Source organism: Dipodomys merriami, unplaced genomic scaffold (assembly GCF_024711535.1).
Source record: "Dipodomys merriami isolate MVZ:Mamm:240054 unplaced genomic scaffold, mDipMer1.0.p SCAF_90, whole genome shotgun sequence".
Classification (NCBI taxonomy): domain Eukaryota; kingdom Metazoa; phylum Chordata; class Mammalia; order Rodentia; family Heteromyidae; genus Dipodomys; species Dipodomys merriami.
Genome location: NW_027206513.1, coordinates 3,375,489 through 3,393,426, shown reverse-complemented (window position 1 = coordinate 3,393,426; position 17,938 = coordinate 3,375,489). Strand labels below are relative to the sequence as shown.

The 17,938-nt window shown below is 37.6% G+C and overlaps 1 protein-coding gene across 1 annotated transcript; it reads left to right on the top strand.

The window, feature by feature from the left end:
* Positions 1 to 3,725: 3,725 nt before the first annotated feature.
* On the top strand, positions 3,726 to 17,420 carry LOC138821204 (interleukin-37-like). The gene is made up of 4 exons (XM_070013297.1): positions 3,726 to 3,807; positions 14,684 to 14,800; positions 16,507 to 16,634; positions 17,181 to 17,420. Exons 1-4 carry the CDS (start codon positions 3,726 to 3,728, stop codon positions 17,418 to 17,420), a joined length of 567 nt encoding a protein of 188 aa, XP_069869398.1.
* The last annotated feature ends 518 nt before the right edge of the window (positions 17,421 to 17,938 follow it).

The following is a 17,938-nucleotide window of genomic DNA, read 5'->3' as shown; positions in this document are numbered from 1 at the left end:
TATTTTAGAGTACATGCAGTTGAAGATGGTTACACTAATAGATTATAGAAAGCCAAATATCTCTGCTCTTCTTCATTACTATTCCCAAATAGTAGTTTGAAACAACACATTTATTTTGTCAGGAATCTGTGATGTGGACAAGGCACAGTTTGTGTTAATTGTGTGCAGTATCAGGGAGGTGGCTCACTCAAATTGGTATTTACTATTGACTGGAAGCTAGATCAGGGAGGAATCCAGGAGCTTGGATTCCTGTCCATATGGCCTTTCCTTGGGGCTGATTGGCTGGGATCTGAATCAGGATGACTGGATAGGATATGATTCCTATCCATACTGTCTTTCCTTGGACAGGGATGACTGGCATCTGGGTCTGTTATTGAACAGGGGTTTAGATTGTATTGTATTGTATTGTGTTGTATTGTATTGTATTGTATTGTATTGTATTGTATTGTATTGTATTGTATTGTATTGTATTGTATTGTATTGTATTGTATTGTATTGGCATAGCTTTTCCTCAGGGATGATTGACTGGTATCTGAGTCAAATTACTGACCAGAGGCTTAGTTACTGTCTACATCCCTTTCTCGGGGATTCTTGGGCTTTAGGGAATATAACTGTATTCCAAGTGTAAGTATCCTAATCTACAGAAACATAGAAGAATGGATATTGTCATGCTTTTAGACCTACATTCCAAAATTCAAAATGTCTCCATTTCTGTTATATCCTATACACTGATTTCCCTCAATGGATAAACATCAGGAATTTGCATCTATTGTTAGTCTATCACAGTCTAGTTTTTGTGCTTTAGGCAAAATACAGCAATCTCCCTCACACAGGCCCCCAAAGTTTCAGCAAGTTATGAAAAAATATGACATGGATGAAACACATACGTACATAATCAACACAGCACATACCGTGAAAACATTTTAGATGACAGACTTTGGGGCCCTGTGTGAGGGGGATAGATATATTTTGCCTAAGGGAAACATCAATGCATGTTACATAGTTGAGGAAAGTTTAGAAATTCTAAGAGCTTGTCCCATGAAAGATTTACTAGTGACCCAAGTATATCTTGAAAAGAAGCATACGTATGTTTTTCATCCAATGGAACATTACAATTTCTTGAGGAACACACTGGACATACTCTTAAGAGTGTGAGGCATTACAATTCCTCCACATTACTTCAGAGGGCGGTTTTGCTAAACTTCCCTCCATTATGTAACACGCATTGACATTTCCCTAGCTTCCTATAGTATTTTCTTCACCGTCCTTCAGCCTTCACTACCAACGTTCCTGATGCCTTCAACCCTCTACCTGCCACCAACCCTGAAACCAATGCCACATACTTTAAGTTTCAATTGTCAGAGCAACTTATCCTGGTACCAAATTCTGTTTCACTTATGTGGAGCAAAGAAGCCCACATCTTGGTGGTTTGCACTGCTATTAATTCTAAAGTGTGGAGAAGATTCAGCTGAAGTGGTGCTCCATCTTGTTCACCCAGGGCTGGAGGAGCAGTGATAAGTAATCTCCTCATCAGGCTGGCCATTTGGTTCAGGCCACCTGAGAAGATTTCAATCAAGGCTATTAGTAGGGCTTAATTGCTTTCTATGTCAGCCTCATCTGGGGGCTACTTGGAACTTTTTGTAGTCTGATGACTGTTGCAAGAAGAAATATTCCAAATGATAGAAAATAAAAATCTTCTAACCCTTTAAGACCTAGAATTGCCAGGCACCAGTGGTTCATGCCTGTAATCCTAGCTACTCAGGAGGTTGAGATCTGAGGATCATGGTTAGAAGCCAGCCTAGGCAAGAAAGTCCATGAGCCTCTTTTGTCCAATAAATTACCAAAAAAAAAAAAAAAAGCTGGAAATGGAGCTGTGGTTCAAGTAGTAGAGCAAAAGAAGTTTAAGGACAGTAGTCAAGCCCCAAGTTCAAGCTCCAGTACTGGCATAGGAAAAAAAAGACCTAGAAAAAACTAGAAATTGATACATTATTTCAACTGCATCCTATTATCAGAGCCTAATCCAAATTAATGTAGAAATATAGACTCCACCTCTTAGCAAAATTCCTCTTAAAGGCTGACATCATCTTAACTGTGCCTCACCAACAGTGCTATTGGCTGAACACTGATTACTAACATGACTATCCACTTAAGACAAAGTTTCTGAGATGATTCTGTTAGAAGACACCAGAGAATACCCATTATCTTCCCAGAGCTACAGACGCATTACATCTCTGATCCAGGTATGTAATCTTCACCTACAGTTTTTTTAAAAAATACCTTTTTGGTATTGACACCTATGAATCAGGCCCTTTCCACTTCCTATGGAAGCCTGAATTTCATTTTGTGTCTGTGGATCTGCATTGCTGGGAAGATGGAACAACACACATTAACTGGACCTGGCTCTTTTCTCATCTTTTACATTTTCTATTTTTCCATATCTGATGGTAATGATTTGCTGGGTCTGGCATATATTTCTGTACTTCATTCAAAAACTGTAAATATTGGTTGTTTTTTTCTTGAGTGTGTGTGCTGTGGTGCTCTACAGTTTCACACTTTAGGAAGCATGGGTTAGACTAATCTGTTCAATATAGCAGAAGTGTACTAAGAAAAACAAGCCAAGGGCATGGGAATAGGGAGAAAATGAGGGAAATAAAGGAGAGGGAGGCGAAAGAGGTGAAAGATGCCTGTGAAAAGCATGTGTGAGTGATACATGCTTACACAGGGGGTTTTGGGTGCTCAGTGAACTCTCAGCTTTTCCTATGTCTGCTAGTACCTTGCTAAACGAAACAGCCTCTAATTATCAGTCCCATCAGCCTGGTTTGAGGGCTCATTAGAGATGCAGAATCTGTAGCCCATCCCAGATCCAGGATCAGAACCTGTATTTTATCAGCTGAGTTTCCTCTGAGAGGTACCATACTAGATGGCATATTCTCCAATACAGCTAATATTAAATATCCAAAGAAGTTTAGAAAGTTAGCAAAACTGGCCTACTTTCTCCCTCCACAGAACCTTATTTCGGTTACATGGAAAGGTCTGGATTTGAACTCCAGAGCTCTCCTACTTGTTTCTAGCTCTGAGACATTTCTCAACTTCTGTTTTGTTTTCTGTAACAAAGGATTGAAATTACTTGTCCCATATTCTTGGTACCATGGTAAGATTTGCTAATTTGTATATGAAAATAGGCTTTTATGCTAGAAAGTGTTGTGCAGATCCGAAGGAGAAGTGAGAGCCCAGACCCCATCACCACAGTAGAAGTATAACTGGGAGCTATTGTGTTTCTGGACATTAGAAACTGAGTCTCTTAGAACCTTGCTACTCAATGTGATTTGTGACTCAGCAGCATCAGCATCCCTGAGAAATCGTTAGTAATGTAGACTCTCAACCCCTCTGCCCTACTAAATTAGAACCTGTGTTCTAGAAAGATCCTAAAGTGATTCCTGGAGAACTAATTCACATAGGAAACAAAATATAGCAAATAAAAAAAATAAATGACCATTTGGTCAAACCACAGTATTGTTTTGGTGGATAAAATTAAAATAGAATTCCATCATGAATTGGAATGACCTAACCCTGTGACGTTAAGGCTGCATTCCCAGGTAGTGATAGGGCTACATCCTGAAGGTATATATAACAAGAGATTTCCTAGTGCTGAAAGTTTCCATAACCAATTGTGTTGGTCCTGCCTTCCCTCCTGTGCCCTGTTGTGTTCATCCTCAGTTTGGGCAATGTCCTCTTCAAGTAGCAGCTCAGACATGAAAACTTATACATCCTCAAGAGACCAGGATGAATGTCAACCAGAGCCTGAAGGTAAGAAATTCATTGTTGGAAATGACTACTAAGAAGCTGAAAGATGTCTTGGATCAAGGCTAAGGAGGAGGCAGATGAATAGAGAAAGGAACAGTGATCAAATGCAGTCATAAGACTCAAAACATGCAAATGTGAAAATGGAACTAGAAAACAGGTTGCTGTCAGAAGAATTTGGTGGGAATAAGGAATTGATGGAAGGGTTACACACATAAATGGACAGGTAAAACTAATTCCTTGGTACAACTATATTGGAAGAAAATAATAAATTTAAATTTTTTTAAGTTGTAAAAATTTATTGTGACATCAAAAAGTGATTCCCAGAGTGGGAGGTATGTTAAATACTTTCTCTAGCCAACTTGTAAAAAATATGAGCTTCAAGAATTTTTATATGACATTAAGTAGAGAGGAAAAGTAATGGAACATAGTGAAAATGGACATATTATACTTGAGAACAACAGATTTATCATGAGTAGACAGTTTTGATGCATGTGCTTAGATTAAAATTTTTATTTTTTCCTAAATTACTTTTATTTTTCTTTAAATAATAATACATTTTATTATTGTATACAACTTGCATACAAAAATAGCTCTTACAAGTTGACAGATGGGGTTGTGAAAATGAAGAACAAAGTGATAAAATGAGTGTTTAAAATGTTTACTTTTTATTATCTATAAGTAGTTGTACAAAGTTTTTTGTTATTGTGTAGATGATGCACAGAGGGATTACGGTTACATAAGTCAGGTAATGCATTTCTTTTTGAACAGAGTCACCTCTTCCCTCATTTTCTCCCAGTTTTTCCCTTTCTGACTCTCTCCCCTACAAGTTATATAGTTCATTTCCAACATAGTGTCCAGTGAGTATCACTGAATATTTAGTTCACCATTTGCCCCACCATTTCTGTTCTTCCCCTTCCACTCCCCAAATCAGATAAACTTATGTACAAGACAAAGGGACAAAGAGGGTTTACTTCAACATACCAATTGATAAGTACAGTGCATCTTGCTCATTATCATCATCTCTTACATCTTCTTCCCCATCTGTCCCAAATCTGCCCATTCCTTTAAGTTACTTGGTATATATATATATATATATATATATATATATATATATATATATATATATATATATATATATATATATGTGAATGATGTATTCGTGATCACTTCATCCACTCTAGGGAATCTAGGCTATTTCCATAATTTGGCTATGATGGATAGTATAGCAATGAATTAAGATGGATGTATTTACTATGTCTTGATTTGTAATCTTTTGGATAAATGCCCAAGAGTGGCATTGCTAGATCTTAGGGTTGTTCAATGTTTAGATATTTGAAGAATCTCAAAGCTGCCTTCCATAGTGGTTGCTTTTATGTACATTCCTATCAACAGAGTAATAGGGTTCCTTTTTTCCCCACATCCCTTGCCGGTATTTGTTGTTGGTATTCTTGGTGATGACCAGTCATACTGAGGAGAGATGGAATCTCAGTGGTTTTTTTTTGATTTCCATTTCCTTTATGGCCAAAGATATTAAGCATTTCTTCATGTGTTTATTGGGTATTTTGACTTCTTCTGAGAAGTCTCTACTTAAGTCCCTGTTCCCATTAATTGAGCTATTGATTCTTTAGGGGTTTATTCTCTTGACTGAACTCTTATATATATCCTGGATATTAGGCCTTATTTAATGGTATAGTTAGCAAAGCTCTTCCATTTTGTAGTCTTGTCTTTTTAACTTAGTAATATGTCTTCCTCTGTGCAGAAACTTTTTAGCTTGATGTAATCCAATTGTCAATTCTCTCTTCTATTTGCTGAACCCCTAGAAGTATGCTCAGGAAATTCCTCTCAATGCCAATAAAATCTAATGTTTCTTATACTACTTCCTGTAGAAATTTCAAGACTCCAGGTCTTATGTTGAGGATTTGCTTTGATCTGATACTAGTACCAGTTGACAGAGATCCTGCTTCCATATATGGATATCCAGTTTTTCTATCACCATTTATTAAAGGCTGTATTTTTAACATATATTTTTGTCTCCCTTATCAAATATCAGATGGCGAGGGGTATGTGGGTTTATTTCTGGGTCTTTTAGTCTGTAACATTGGTCTTCAGGTCAGTCCTACTTTTGTGTCACTACCAACCTGTTTTTGTTACCATAGCTCTGTAATAAAATTTGAAATCTGAAATTGTGATAACTCTTCCTTTTTCTATTTTCTTGTTTTTGCTATTAGATAGACTGAATTCTGGGCCTGAGCACTGTCCCCAGCTCTAGGCTTGTACTCTACCGCTGGAGCTACAGCAATATTTCTAGATTTTTTGGTGGTTAATTGAAGATAAGAATCTCAGACACTTTTCTTCTTGAGCTGGTTTTGAACCACAATCCTCATATTTCAGCTTCCAGGGCTTATGTTATAATAGGATGTTGGATTTTTTCAAAGGCCTTTTCTGCATCTATGGAAATGATCATGTGATTCATGTTCTTGGTTCTGTGAATGCACTCTTGTTTATTGAATTTCTTATATTAAATCAGCTTTACATCCCTGAGATGAAAACAATTTGATTGTAGTGCATGATTTCTTTTGGTATTTGTTGATTTTGTTAACAGGTATTTTATTAGTTTTCCAGCTGTGTTCATCAAAAAGATTGGCCCATAGTTCTTTTTATTTGTTGAATCCATTTCCAGTTTGGGGACAAATATAATGCTGGCTTTATGGAATGAGTTTGCCAATGATTCTTTCTTTTCTATTTCATGAAAAATTTGAGGAATATTGCTGTTGTGTCTTCTTTAAAGGCCTTACCAAATTGACTTGTGAATCTGTTGCAACCTGGACTTTTTTGTTGGGAGATTCTTTATTGCCTTTTCAATTTCATTACTTACTATGGATCTGTTAAATAATTTATCCTCTTGTCTCAATTTTTTATCTTGAGATTTATCTAGAAAAACATCTATCTCTACTAGATTTTCCAGTTAGCTGGAAATAATGTTCTGATTTTACTCTTTTGTTGTGATATCCCATCTTTCATCCTTTGCTTATTTATTTGGGTGATTTCATCTTTTGGTGAGATTGACCAAGGGCATATCAATTTTATCTTTTTGAATAACTGACTTTTTGTTGATTGTATTGATGTTCTTAGTCCAGAGTTTATTTCTGAACTAATTTTTTTATTATGTTTCTCATCTCCTGCTTTTCAGTTTGGCCTATTTTTGTTTTTCAAAGATTTTGAGATATATCATTGGAGTATTAATTTGAGATCTCTCTGTTCGGGGTCAATGTAGGCACTCACAGCTATAAACTTTTCTCTCTAAAGTACTTTTGCTGTGTCTCGAAGGTTCTAGTATAATGTGTTTTTATTTTCATTAGATTCTAGGAACTTTTTATTTTCCCTCATCACTTCAACAACTTTCTTATCAGCAATCTGTTGTTCAGCCTCCATGAGTTTGAATACATTGTGTTGTCTTTTGCTGTTAAGTTCTAATTTTATTTCATGGACTGACAAGATACAGAAAGTTTCAATTTTCTTAAAATTGCTGAGACTTCTTCATGACCTACAATATGATCTATGTGAGAATATTTGATGATCTTCTGAGAATATGCATTGTAAAGCAGCTGGATGAAAAAATAAATCTGTAAATGACTGCTATGTCCAATTAGTCTAAATTAGTCTATGGTGTCATTTAAATCTGAGGTTTCTGTATTGAGTTTATGCCTGGATGATCTATCCACTATTGCAAGTTGGGTGTTCAAGTCTTAAACTCATTTGTTGGGTTTTATATGTGTTTTAAGTCCAATAATATTTGTTTAGCAAATTGGGACCCTTCCATATTTAGTGCATATTGTTAAAATTTGTTATGTTGGCCAGGCACCAGTGGTTTACACCTGTAATCCTAGCTGCTTAGGAAGCTGAGATCTGAGAATCATGGGTCAAAGCTAGTCCAGGCAGGAAAGTCCAAGAAACTCTTATCTCCAATTAATCACCAAAAATCTGAAAGTGGAGCTGTAGCTCAAGTGGTAGAGCATTAATTTTGAGGGAAAAAAAAGCTCAGGGGCTGCACTTAGGCCCTGAGTTCAAGCCCCAAGATAGACAGATAGACAGACAGACATACAGACACACACACAAAATGATATCTTGATCAAGAGTTCTCTTTATTAGTGTAAAGTGACCTTCCTTTGGTCTTCTGATTAATTTTGAAGTCTATCAGATAGAAGTATTACTACTCCAGCATGTTTACATGGTTTATTTGCTTGGAGGAATTTTTTTCTAACCTTTTACCTTAAGAAAGTGCTTTTTGCTACCTAGAGGTATCTTTTGTAGACAACAGGTGGTTGAGTCTTGCCCTTTGATCTAACTTCCAATTTTGTGTCTTTTGATTAGAGAATTTAGTCTATTAATATTGGGTGCTGACATTGGGAATTATGCAATAGTTCCTGTCACCTTGACCCTTACCCCAATTTTGGGTTTGTATCTTTTCTTGTTTCTCCTTTGTTTACTCATATGGCAGGATCCCTTTCTCTGCTTTTTAAAAATGTTCACGTTGATCATCTGTGTGCAGGATGTCTTTGAGTCTCTTCTGCCATATTGGTTTCATGGTAATAAATTTATTTAGCTTTTAATCATGGATTACTTCATTTGTCCTTTGCTTATGAGTGAAAGCAACATTGGATAAGTATTAGGGATTGGTAGTTGTTTATTTTCAATGCTTGAAATGAATCATTTCAAGCCTTCCTTGGGTATCTAGTTTCTATTGAGAAATCTTCTGTTACCATATGATAGGTTTTCCCTGCTAAGTGATCTGTCTTTTCTCATGCATACCTTAAGTATGCTGTTTATTTTCTGTGTTTAATGTTTGATATATTATATGTCACAAAGGAGTTTTTTCCTGATGTGATCTGTTGGGTATTATAAAATACTCTTGTTCCTGAATGGGCTTCTTGTTTTAATTCTTTAATTCTTTTATTCTTTAATTCTTCTTATTTAATAATTCTTATGTTTTTAGCTATCCACTCCTGTCCAGCTTCAATAATCATCAGATGTAAATTGTTTCTTCTAATTAAGTCCTGAAGTTCTTGCAAACTACTTTTTTCATAATTCTTGAAATCATTTGCATGTATAGTTTTTCCACACCCCCTCTGTGTTATATCTACTCTGTGGTCAAGCCCAGAAACTCTGTCTTCTATATTATCTATTCTGCTGTTTTAACTTTCTATTTTATTATCTGTCTACCTTTAGCTTGATAATTTTTTTTTAAATTGTATTTTATTTTATTTGAGAACATACTGTACAGGGGGGCTACAATTACATGGGCAGGATAATGCATACATTTCTTACCTAGCTTGATAATTTTTAAGACATCTTTTTTTTCTTTTTTTAAATAAGTTTTTTTATTGTGAAAATACTGTACAGAGGGGTTACAGTTACATGAGCAAGGTAATGAGTACATTTCTTATCAAGCATTGTTGCCTCCTCCTTTGTTTTTCCCCTACCATCCCTTCCCTCCCACCTCCACAACTACACTCCCCCCCCACCCCCCTACCCCCCCACTCCCCACCCCCCCCGCCTAAATTGTAAAGTTTGTTTTTCCACATAGCATCTTGTACATCTCATTGTTGCAATGAGTCAACCTGTATCCCTATTTAAACAATTTGGTTTTTCCCTTCCCCTTCCCAAATTATACCAACATAAAATGCAGTGAAATCAGGGGTTATACCATCGGGAAAGGCTATACAAAGCAACAAAAAAAAATCACATGGTACCTTACAAATACATTAGAATCAAAAGCAAGAAAGAAAAAAACAATTGTGTCCCTATCTTGGGATTCATTCGTTAGGAAATGGAAAGACTTGGGAAAAATTATATTAAGTGAAGTAAGCCAGGCCCAAAGAAACATAGGTTCCATGGTTTCCCTTATTTGCAATAACGAGTATACGTCTGAGACAAGCAGAAAAGGTCAGATAAGATGATGTTAAGTGAAATAATCATTATTTTCTTACAGGCATAACATTAAAGAATGAAAACCCCTCTCATATCATGTTTCATGGTAAGTTTCCTCAATCCCAAATATCTTTGATTTATTTCTTCCTAATTATAACCTCATTTTCAAGCTGTTGATCACAGCTGTCTTTTTTATTTCCTCTCATTTGTCTGTGACTACTGTGATGGTGGGCAGGAGGGAACAATAGAGACAATAGAGACTTTATATCTCTTTATTGAGATCCTTTTTCATGCCTTGACTTTCATTACTTCATTACTTTACCTGTGCCTTCTTTCATCTCTTTTAGCCCTGTAGCTATATTTTCTTTAAAAGTCATTTAGCACAATGCTCAATAGGAAGTGTACTCATTGCCTTACTCATGTAACTGTAACCCTCTGTATAGTATTTTTACAATTAAAAAAAAAGTCATTTAGCCCTTTATGGGGCTGGGAAGGTGGCTCAGTGGTAGAGCACTCGCCTTGCATGCATGAGGCCCTGGGTTCGATTCCTCAGCACCACATAAGCAAAAAGAAACAAGCCAGAAGTGGCACTGTGGCTTAAGTGGTAGAGCGCTAGCCTTGAGCTGAAGGGCTGAGGGGCAGCGTCCAGGCCCAGAGTTCAGGCCCCACGACCAGACCTCCCCCCACCAAAAAAAAAGTCATTTAGCCCTTTAGTAGCATCCACTTGAATTTAACTTTTTATCAGTCTTCTCATTAAATTCCTTCATTTATCTCTTAACATCCTTTTTGTGATCATAAAACATTTTTACCAACAGTCCTTTGAGTTTAATGAGATTTCTTCTATTTCACTATCATTCTGTTCTGTTGTTGTATGATTATTGTTTTCTGGATGTATTGTATTTACTTGCTTTCTTGTATTTCTTGTACTTTTGAGTTGAAATTTACTCATTGAAAACCCTTTTTAGTATGGGCTTTAGGATGCCTGAAGTCTTCCTGAAGGGTTATTCTCTGTATTCTCAGTGGACTAGATAAATGATGGCTTGATGATCCACTTCCCCTTGCTAGTATGGGGGTATATTTCAGCTCTACTACCATCTCCAAGTCAAAATGCAGTGAAATTTTTACATACAGTAGGATATCATTGATAGTTTTATTTTAAAATCCAGTTTCACTAAATGCATTGGGAGCTGTTTTTTTTTTTTTTTTTTTTAATTGTGAGAATACCGTACAGAGGAGTTACAATTACATGGGCAAGATGAGTACATTTCTTATCAAGCATTGTTACCTCCTCTTTGTTTCCCCTTCCCATCCCTTCCCATACTCCCCCCACCTCCGCCTACCTGATCCCCACCCCCCACCAAAGTTGTAAAGTTTGTTTTTCAACATACCGACTTGTACATCTCATTGTTGCAATGGGAGCTGAGTTTTTGTATAAGCTTTTCAGGGTAGGAAGAATGAGGAAAGAGATATGAAGTAAGGAAGATGGTGACACAGGGAATTGTATATGCTCGGTATAGGTATATAGACCAGTTGTGAGGAGAAGTGTTAATATCAAGAGCTAGATACAGGTGAAAAGAGAAGAAGGGTCTAAGATAAAGGAAGGGTGAGATGGAATAAGTTACCAGCCACTGGTGGCTCACACCTGTAATCCTAGCTACTCAGAAGGCTAAGATCTGAGGGTCAAGGTTCAAAGCTAGCCTGGGCAGAAAAATCTATGAGACTCTAATGTTCCTTTTTAAAAAAGCAGAAAGTAGAGAAGTAACCTCAAAACAAACTGAAAACAACCCAAAACAAACAAAACATTCACACACACACACACACACACACACACACACACACACACACACACACACACACACACACACGAAAAAAAATCTCAAAGCAGTCAGTTGAGGGTATCATTTGTGGCACACTAAATTTTCTCAAGATGATCTGCACTTCTAGTCTCAGGCCCTGCTCTGTGACTTGGTTTGAGTGAGTATAATCCCTCCACCATAGATGTCAATGGAGTTTCTTTCCTGGTTTCCTCTGGTGGAGCAGCTGTTTCTTAGTGGGGCAGCTGGCTGGGGCCAAATGAAGTTCTTTTGTTTACTGTTTCTCTGTTCCACTCAGAAAATGACTGCCATAATCAGTGCCTCTGGGTCAGCTTTCAGATGAAAACATTTTTTAAGTATTGTTTTCCAAGTAACTAATGTGCCACTCCAAAACTTCTGTCCTCACCGTACCCCTCCCCCACAAAATCCCACAAAATAACATTTACAAATAACAGAAATCTTCTCATATCATAAGGCTTACATAAATTTCCAGTCCCTAGGGAGGATCCCTCCTCAGACAGGAGGAGTCTACCACCTGTTAATAGGTGGTAAAATATCTTGTTAATCTTCCCAAAGTATTTGGGAAAACTGTTTATAAGGAACTCTGATACAAAGAGCCTTCCTTAATATTGTTTAATCCAGAGTCTTCCAAAATTACTAAACATAGAACCTCTTAAAAACATTACTATATTTCTGCATGACTGTTCTCATTAATCATGCTTTGGAAACTGCAAAAGTAAAGAATTAAATCCTTACTTGGCCTAATGAACTGTAAAGCCCTAGCTAATGGAACTGTGTTTGCGAACTTTTCGTCTTTGACTCTCCTCATCAGGAGGAGAACACTCTATTGTCAGGCTCTGATTCTATGGCTTCCACTCCCTCAGGTAATCTTCCAAGGGATCTTAAGATAACAGGGAAGGAAAATTGTGCCATTGCCTGGCTAACAAAGAAGGAACTTTCTCTGGAGACTTCTGAAAACTGTAGGGAGAGGTGGCACCTCAGGAAGTTAAATCCAAAAGTTGGTGTCCTGATAAAACAATAGAAAGCTCACATTAATCAAGTACAAGGTCTGAGCATTTTCCAAAAAGAATGTAATTTAAACTTCACAACAATGGTGCTTGGAAAATATTTTTATCAATTGCCCAATATCCTTGGCCAGAAAAGCAGCAGAGTGGGGCTTCCCAAGGTGGTCTGCCTGGCTCCACACCCAGGTTCCTTGGCATCACACTGAGGTTGGAAGACCTCACTTTGAATCCCAGAATGTTTCCTTCTGCCTAAACCTTCCTTGTATGCAAAACTACCATGAAATGACAAACATGAGAGGTAAATAATGCTGTTGGTAGCCTGATTAGGTTAATATTGACAGTGCAAGCTCCTGCTTAGGACAATGGTGCTCACCCTCACCGTTTCATTTCCCAACCAAAGGCCCAGATGACTGTCCCAGAAGAGCTCTCAGGAGAACATGCTAATAACTTCTTCCTGAACCGAAGAGGCACATTCAGTGAAAGATTACCTAGAGCTTGCTTCTGTAAAGTCCCAGTGACAAATATTGAATAAGCCAGAAAAGGTCCTATGCAAAATATAGAACAAGTCAGAAAAGCTCTGCAATATAGACACTATGGCCCAACACAGGCTGAAGGAGAAAAAATGTTCCCATCAAGGGAATGACAAAAGTTTCAGCAAAGAAAAAGCATAGGAACTTGGATTACAGGATATAGAGCATAAGAGCAACAGATGACAGGGAGGGGACTGTATATTAGGGGTTCTTAGTAAAGGCATCACCTTTATGGAGTGAATAAAGAGTAAGACTGTATGTAGTTGTACATGTATAATTTTATAGTGTAATTGCTAATCTATATTATATGACCCTATCACTTATTAAATTTGTTTTTCTAAATAGACTCAGTCAAGCCAGGCATCCACAGCTCACAGCTGTAATCCTAACTACTCAGGTGCTGAGATCTGAGAAAGTCTGTGAGACTTTTATCTCCAGTTAAACAGCAAAACAAAACAAAACAAAAAAAAAACAAAAGTAGAGCTCTGGTTGAAGTGCTAGATGACTAGCCTTAAGCAGAAAAACTCAGGGATGGCACTCAGGCCTTGAGTTCAAGCCTCAGAAGTAGCACTAAAAAAAGACTCAACCCTAAATTTGATAATTACTAATTCCCCATACAAAAACTAAGTTCAGTCACTGATAAATGAGTCATCAGAGATGACTGTAGAAACAAGTTCTTGGTTTAGGATTTTACGTCCATTAGAAGGTGAAATGTGGAAGGACAAGAGTAAACAAATGCCACAGTGGTACACACTAGACACTATGGCAAAAATGAACTATACAACTTGTCAGTGAGGATGGGAGGGAAAAATTTGGAGTGAGGGAAGAGGTGACATTGTCCAAGACTCTTTACCTAACTTGTGTAACTATAACCCCTTTGTACATAACCTTTATTTAAGAACAATTTTAAAAAATTAAAAAGGAAGTGAAATGCTTGGTAAAAGCATAGCTGACTAAACTGAATGACTACATTCTTGGCCAAATATCTGGCCAAATATAAGCCCAGTCATATATATTCCATGAAGGTAGGCATATCCAGTCTGGATTTTCCCCTAAGTTCTTCCCAGCAGGAACACAGTGCTGCTGTTCCTGGCTGCCTCTTTTCCTGTCCCATCATTCCCCATTCTTTGCTGTCCTCACCATCAGCACATATCATGCCTGATAGGACAGGGATCTATGAACCTATGATGATTGCCCACCAATGAGAGAAGGCACACAGAAAGGTTATCTATACCACCATTAACAATATTGAGCTTCCATACCAGTTCTAATGCTAATAATAGTGAACTTTCACTGAGTAACTCATTCATCATATCAACCCAACAAAAGACAGCTTCTCTTATCTTCATTTTACCAGTGGGAAAAATAAGATTTGGAGAACTTTAGCAACTTGCTCATCTTGTAAACGGCTGAAGAGAAATTTGATCTCAAGTCAGCATTTCCCCAGAACCCAAGTAATTAACTACTAGAGGGCCCAAAGTTCCTCTATCAGTAGGTTGGTGGGAAAAACTAACCAGAGAAAGACACTCTGAGGCTGACTTGAGTCTTACTAATTATTCATATCTCTGTTACTCTTTTCTAGATAAAAATATTTATTCAGTTCAATATCATATTTTTGATACAAACCACCAAAGTCTGGTCTTAGACCAGGACCAATTCATCCTTAAAGCAGTACCACGAAAACATGATGAACCTGCAGGTGAGTCTCAAGCTTTCTTTACTCGGTGGAGATGGTTTCATCTTTCCCACTGTCCTCTGGCCTAGGAGGAGCCCCTGTCCATCAGGACTGCTTTGCTTCTCCCTCCTCTTGAAAGGAAGAAGCACTGCTGCCCAAGAAGCAGTCTCAGTGGGCTACAGGGGATGACCAAGAGTAAGGAGTGGAGGAGGGCTCAAAGATGTCTCTAATCAGAAAGAAGTCTGGTAGGAAGTGAGGTGTGGGGTTGGCGAGAGGAGACTGGAAGGAAATCAGCACCACAGATACAATGAGAGGAAAATTCTGAGAATAAGGTTATTCTTGGCTACAGGGCCAGTGTGTGTGTAAGAGAACAGGGATGTTACACCACAAACTTCAACAGAAAACAAAGGTATTTTTAAAATTTTTATTGTCAAGGTGTTGTACAGAGAGGTTACAGTTATGTACATAAGGTAATGAATACATTTCTTGTCAAACTTGTTACCCCTCCCTCATTTTTTCCCACTTTCCCTCCCCGCCAAGTTGTATAGTTCCTTTCCAACACATTGTCTTGTATCACTGTTGCACTGGTTGCTGTTTGTCCTTTTCCTCACATTTTGTTGATCCCCTTCCCTTCCCTAATTCAGATAAACACATATACAATACCCAGGGTACCAAAATCAAACACAGTGATAATAGGGGACAAACCACAGGAGGAAAAAAAAACACAAAATAAAAAAGAAATCTTATAATACATTAAAAACAACAATAAGGGGGCTGGGAAGGTGGCTCAGTGGTAGAGCGCTTGCCTTGCATACCTGAGGCCCTGGGTTCAATTCCTCAGCACAACATAAGCAAAAAGAAACAAGCCGGAAGTGGTGCTGTGGCTCAAGTGGTAGAGCGCTAGCCTTGAGCTGAAGAGCTGAGGGACAGCACCCAGGCCCAGAGTTCAGGCCCCACAACCCGACCCAAACAACAACAACAACAAGCTGGGCAGCTCACACCTGTAATCCTAGCTACCCAGGAGGCTGAGATCTGAGGATTACAGTTCAGAGCCCCCCTGGGCAGGAAACATCTCCAACAAACCACCAGAAAACCAGAAGTGGCACTGTGGCTCAAGGGGTAGAGCATTTGCCTTGAGCTGAAGAACTGAGGGACAGCGCCCAGGCCCAGAGAGTTTAAGCCCCATAACTGAAAAAAAAAAAAAAAGAATAAAGAAAAAAGAAAAACTTCTTGTTTCCATGTGTTGGAGTTCATTTCACTTGGCATCATCTTATATGGTCATATAGACATAGCTATTGAGCCATTCTGTTTATCTGCTATGACTATCCTAGACATATATTAATTATTATAAGTGAGGGAAACTGTGGAGCCTATGTTTCTGGCTTACTTCACTTAATATGATTTTTTCCAAGTCTTTCCATTTCCTTACAAATAGGGTGATGTCATTCTTTCTGATGGAAGCATAGAATTCCATTGTGCATATATGCTAAATTTTCTTGATCCATTTTATCTACTGAGAGGCATCTGGGTTGGTTCCATATCTTAACTGTAGTGAATAATGCTGCAATAGCTGTGCTGGTAGCTTTAGCATGGCCTTGTTTGTGACCATTTGGGTAAATGCCCAGAAGTGGGATTGCTGGATCATAGGAGAGCTCTATGTTTAGTCTTTTGAGGAGGTTCCTCAAAGGTAATTTTTTCTTCTCAGAAACTGTTCTAATTACCTTTTACAGAAACCTTTGATGTATTGCCTGCATATATAGAAGATGTGGATATCAATCCTATTTTTTTGGCTGTTCTTAATGGAGAGCTCTGTCTGTGTTGTGATGTAGTCAATGAGGAGCCCACATTACAATTAAAGGTAAGAAAACTCGGGAGAATTGTCTCCAGACTTCCCAGTCCAGAAAAATAGAAAGCTTTCATACTAGTACTGAAACCTAAGCTTTAGCAAAGACTACCATGCTATTTCTTTCTTTCCTTCACAAAGTTTGTTAGTCATTTTTAGTCACAGCAACAAATACATGAGATTATCAACTTATAAAGAGAAAAAGATTATTTTGGCTCATCCTTTGAAAGTTTCAGCCCATGATTCATTGGCCTAGATGTTTTGGGTCTGTGGTAGCATATTATTGTGGGAGAAATCTTCTTATTTAATGGTCAGGATGAAAAGCAGTAAAGAAAGGACAAGATACCCAAATTTTTTTTGAGAGAACATTCTCAATGTCCTAAAACCTCCCTCTAAGCTCCACCTATTGAAGTTTCATCATCTCTCAATAACACTAAGATTAGGAGCAAGACTTTAATACATGGACCTTTGGCAAGCATGCAAAATGCAAAGTATTAGATATTTATATCATATCATATAGATAAAATAGCAGCTATTAATAAATTCTTCTTCAAATTTCAGAACATAAACATTCAAACACTGAATTCACTGAAGTACAATGATCGTCTGCCCTTCACTTTTCTCAAGGAAAAAAACGGCTCAGTTTTCACTTTGGAATCCATGAAAAATCCTGGATACTTTATCTACACCACCATGATGCCTGGACAACCTGTAGGAGTGACAAAAGAGATAGATAAAAATAACATTTATTTCGATTTTGAACCTGTCAACATGAATCTCAATGATCAAGAAGCTAAATAGGCAAAATAACAAAAGCCAGACCATCTATGGCAACAGAAGTTTGAGATACAACCTGACAGCAACCAGCAGTGACACATTAACTGCTCTACCTTTTTGCTACTATTTACAATTTACAAACAACTAGAGAAAACCAACTCTGCTCTGCACATCAATCACATAGCTTCCTCATGTTGCTTCCTTATGCTATATTCTAATCAAATACAACACCAACTAAAGCCTTCCTTTAAAAAATCAGAAAGCTTTCCTACTCACCTGCCTACTTTTAAGTCTCTTCCAGCACCGGCATTGGTCAGCCCCTTGCTATATACCCAGTTCTGTATAGTTATTGCTTGTTTTCATTTGAATGGTCTTTATTTTCATACAGAACTACAAATAAGAAAACACTTTCTTCCTGTAAAATGGGCATTCAACCAGTAAATTTGTGGTGTTTGTTTGGGGTGTCATTTGTCCCTTTTATGTGTATAGTGTAGTTAATTCATTCTAAGCCAAAATAAATTTCTAAGAAGCAATGATTTCAG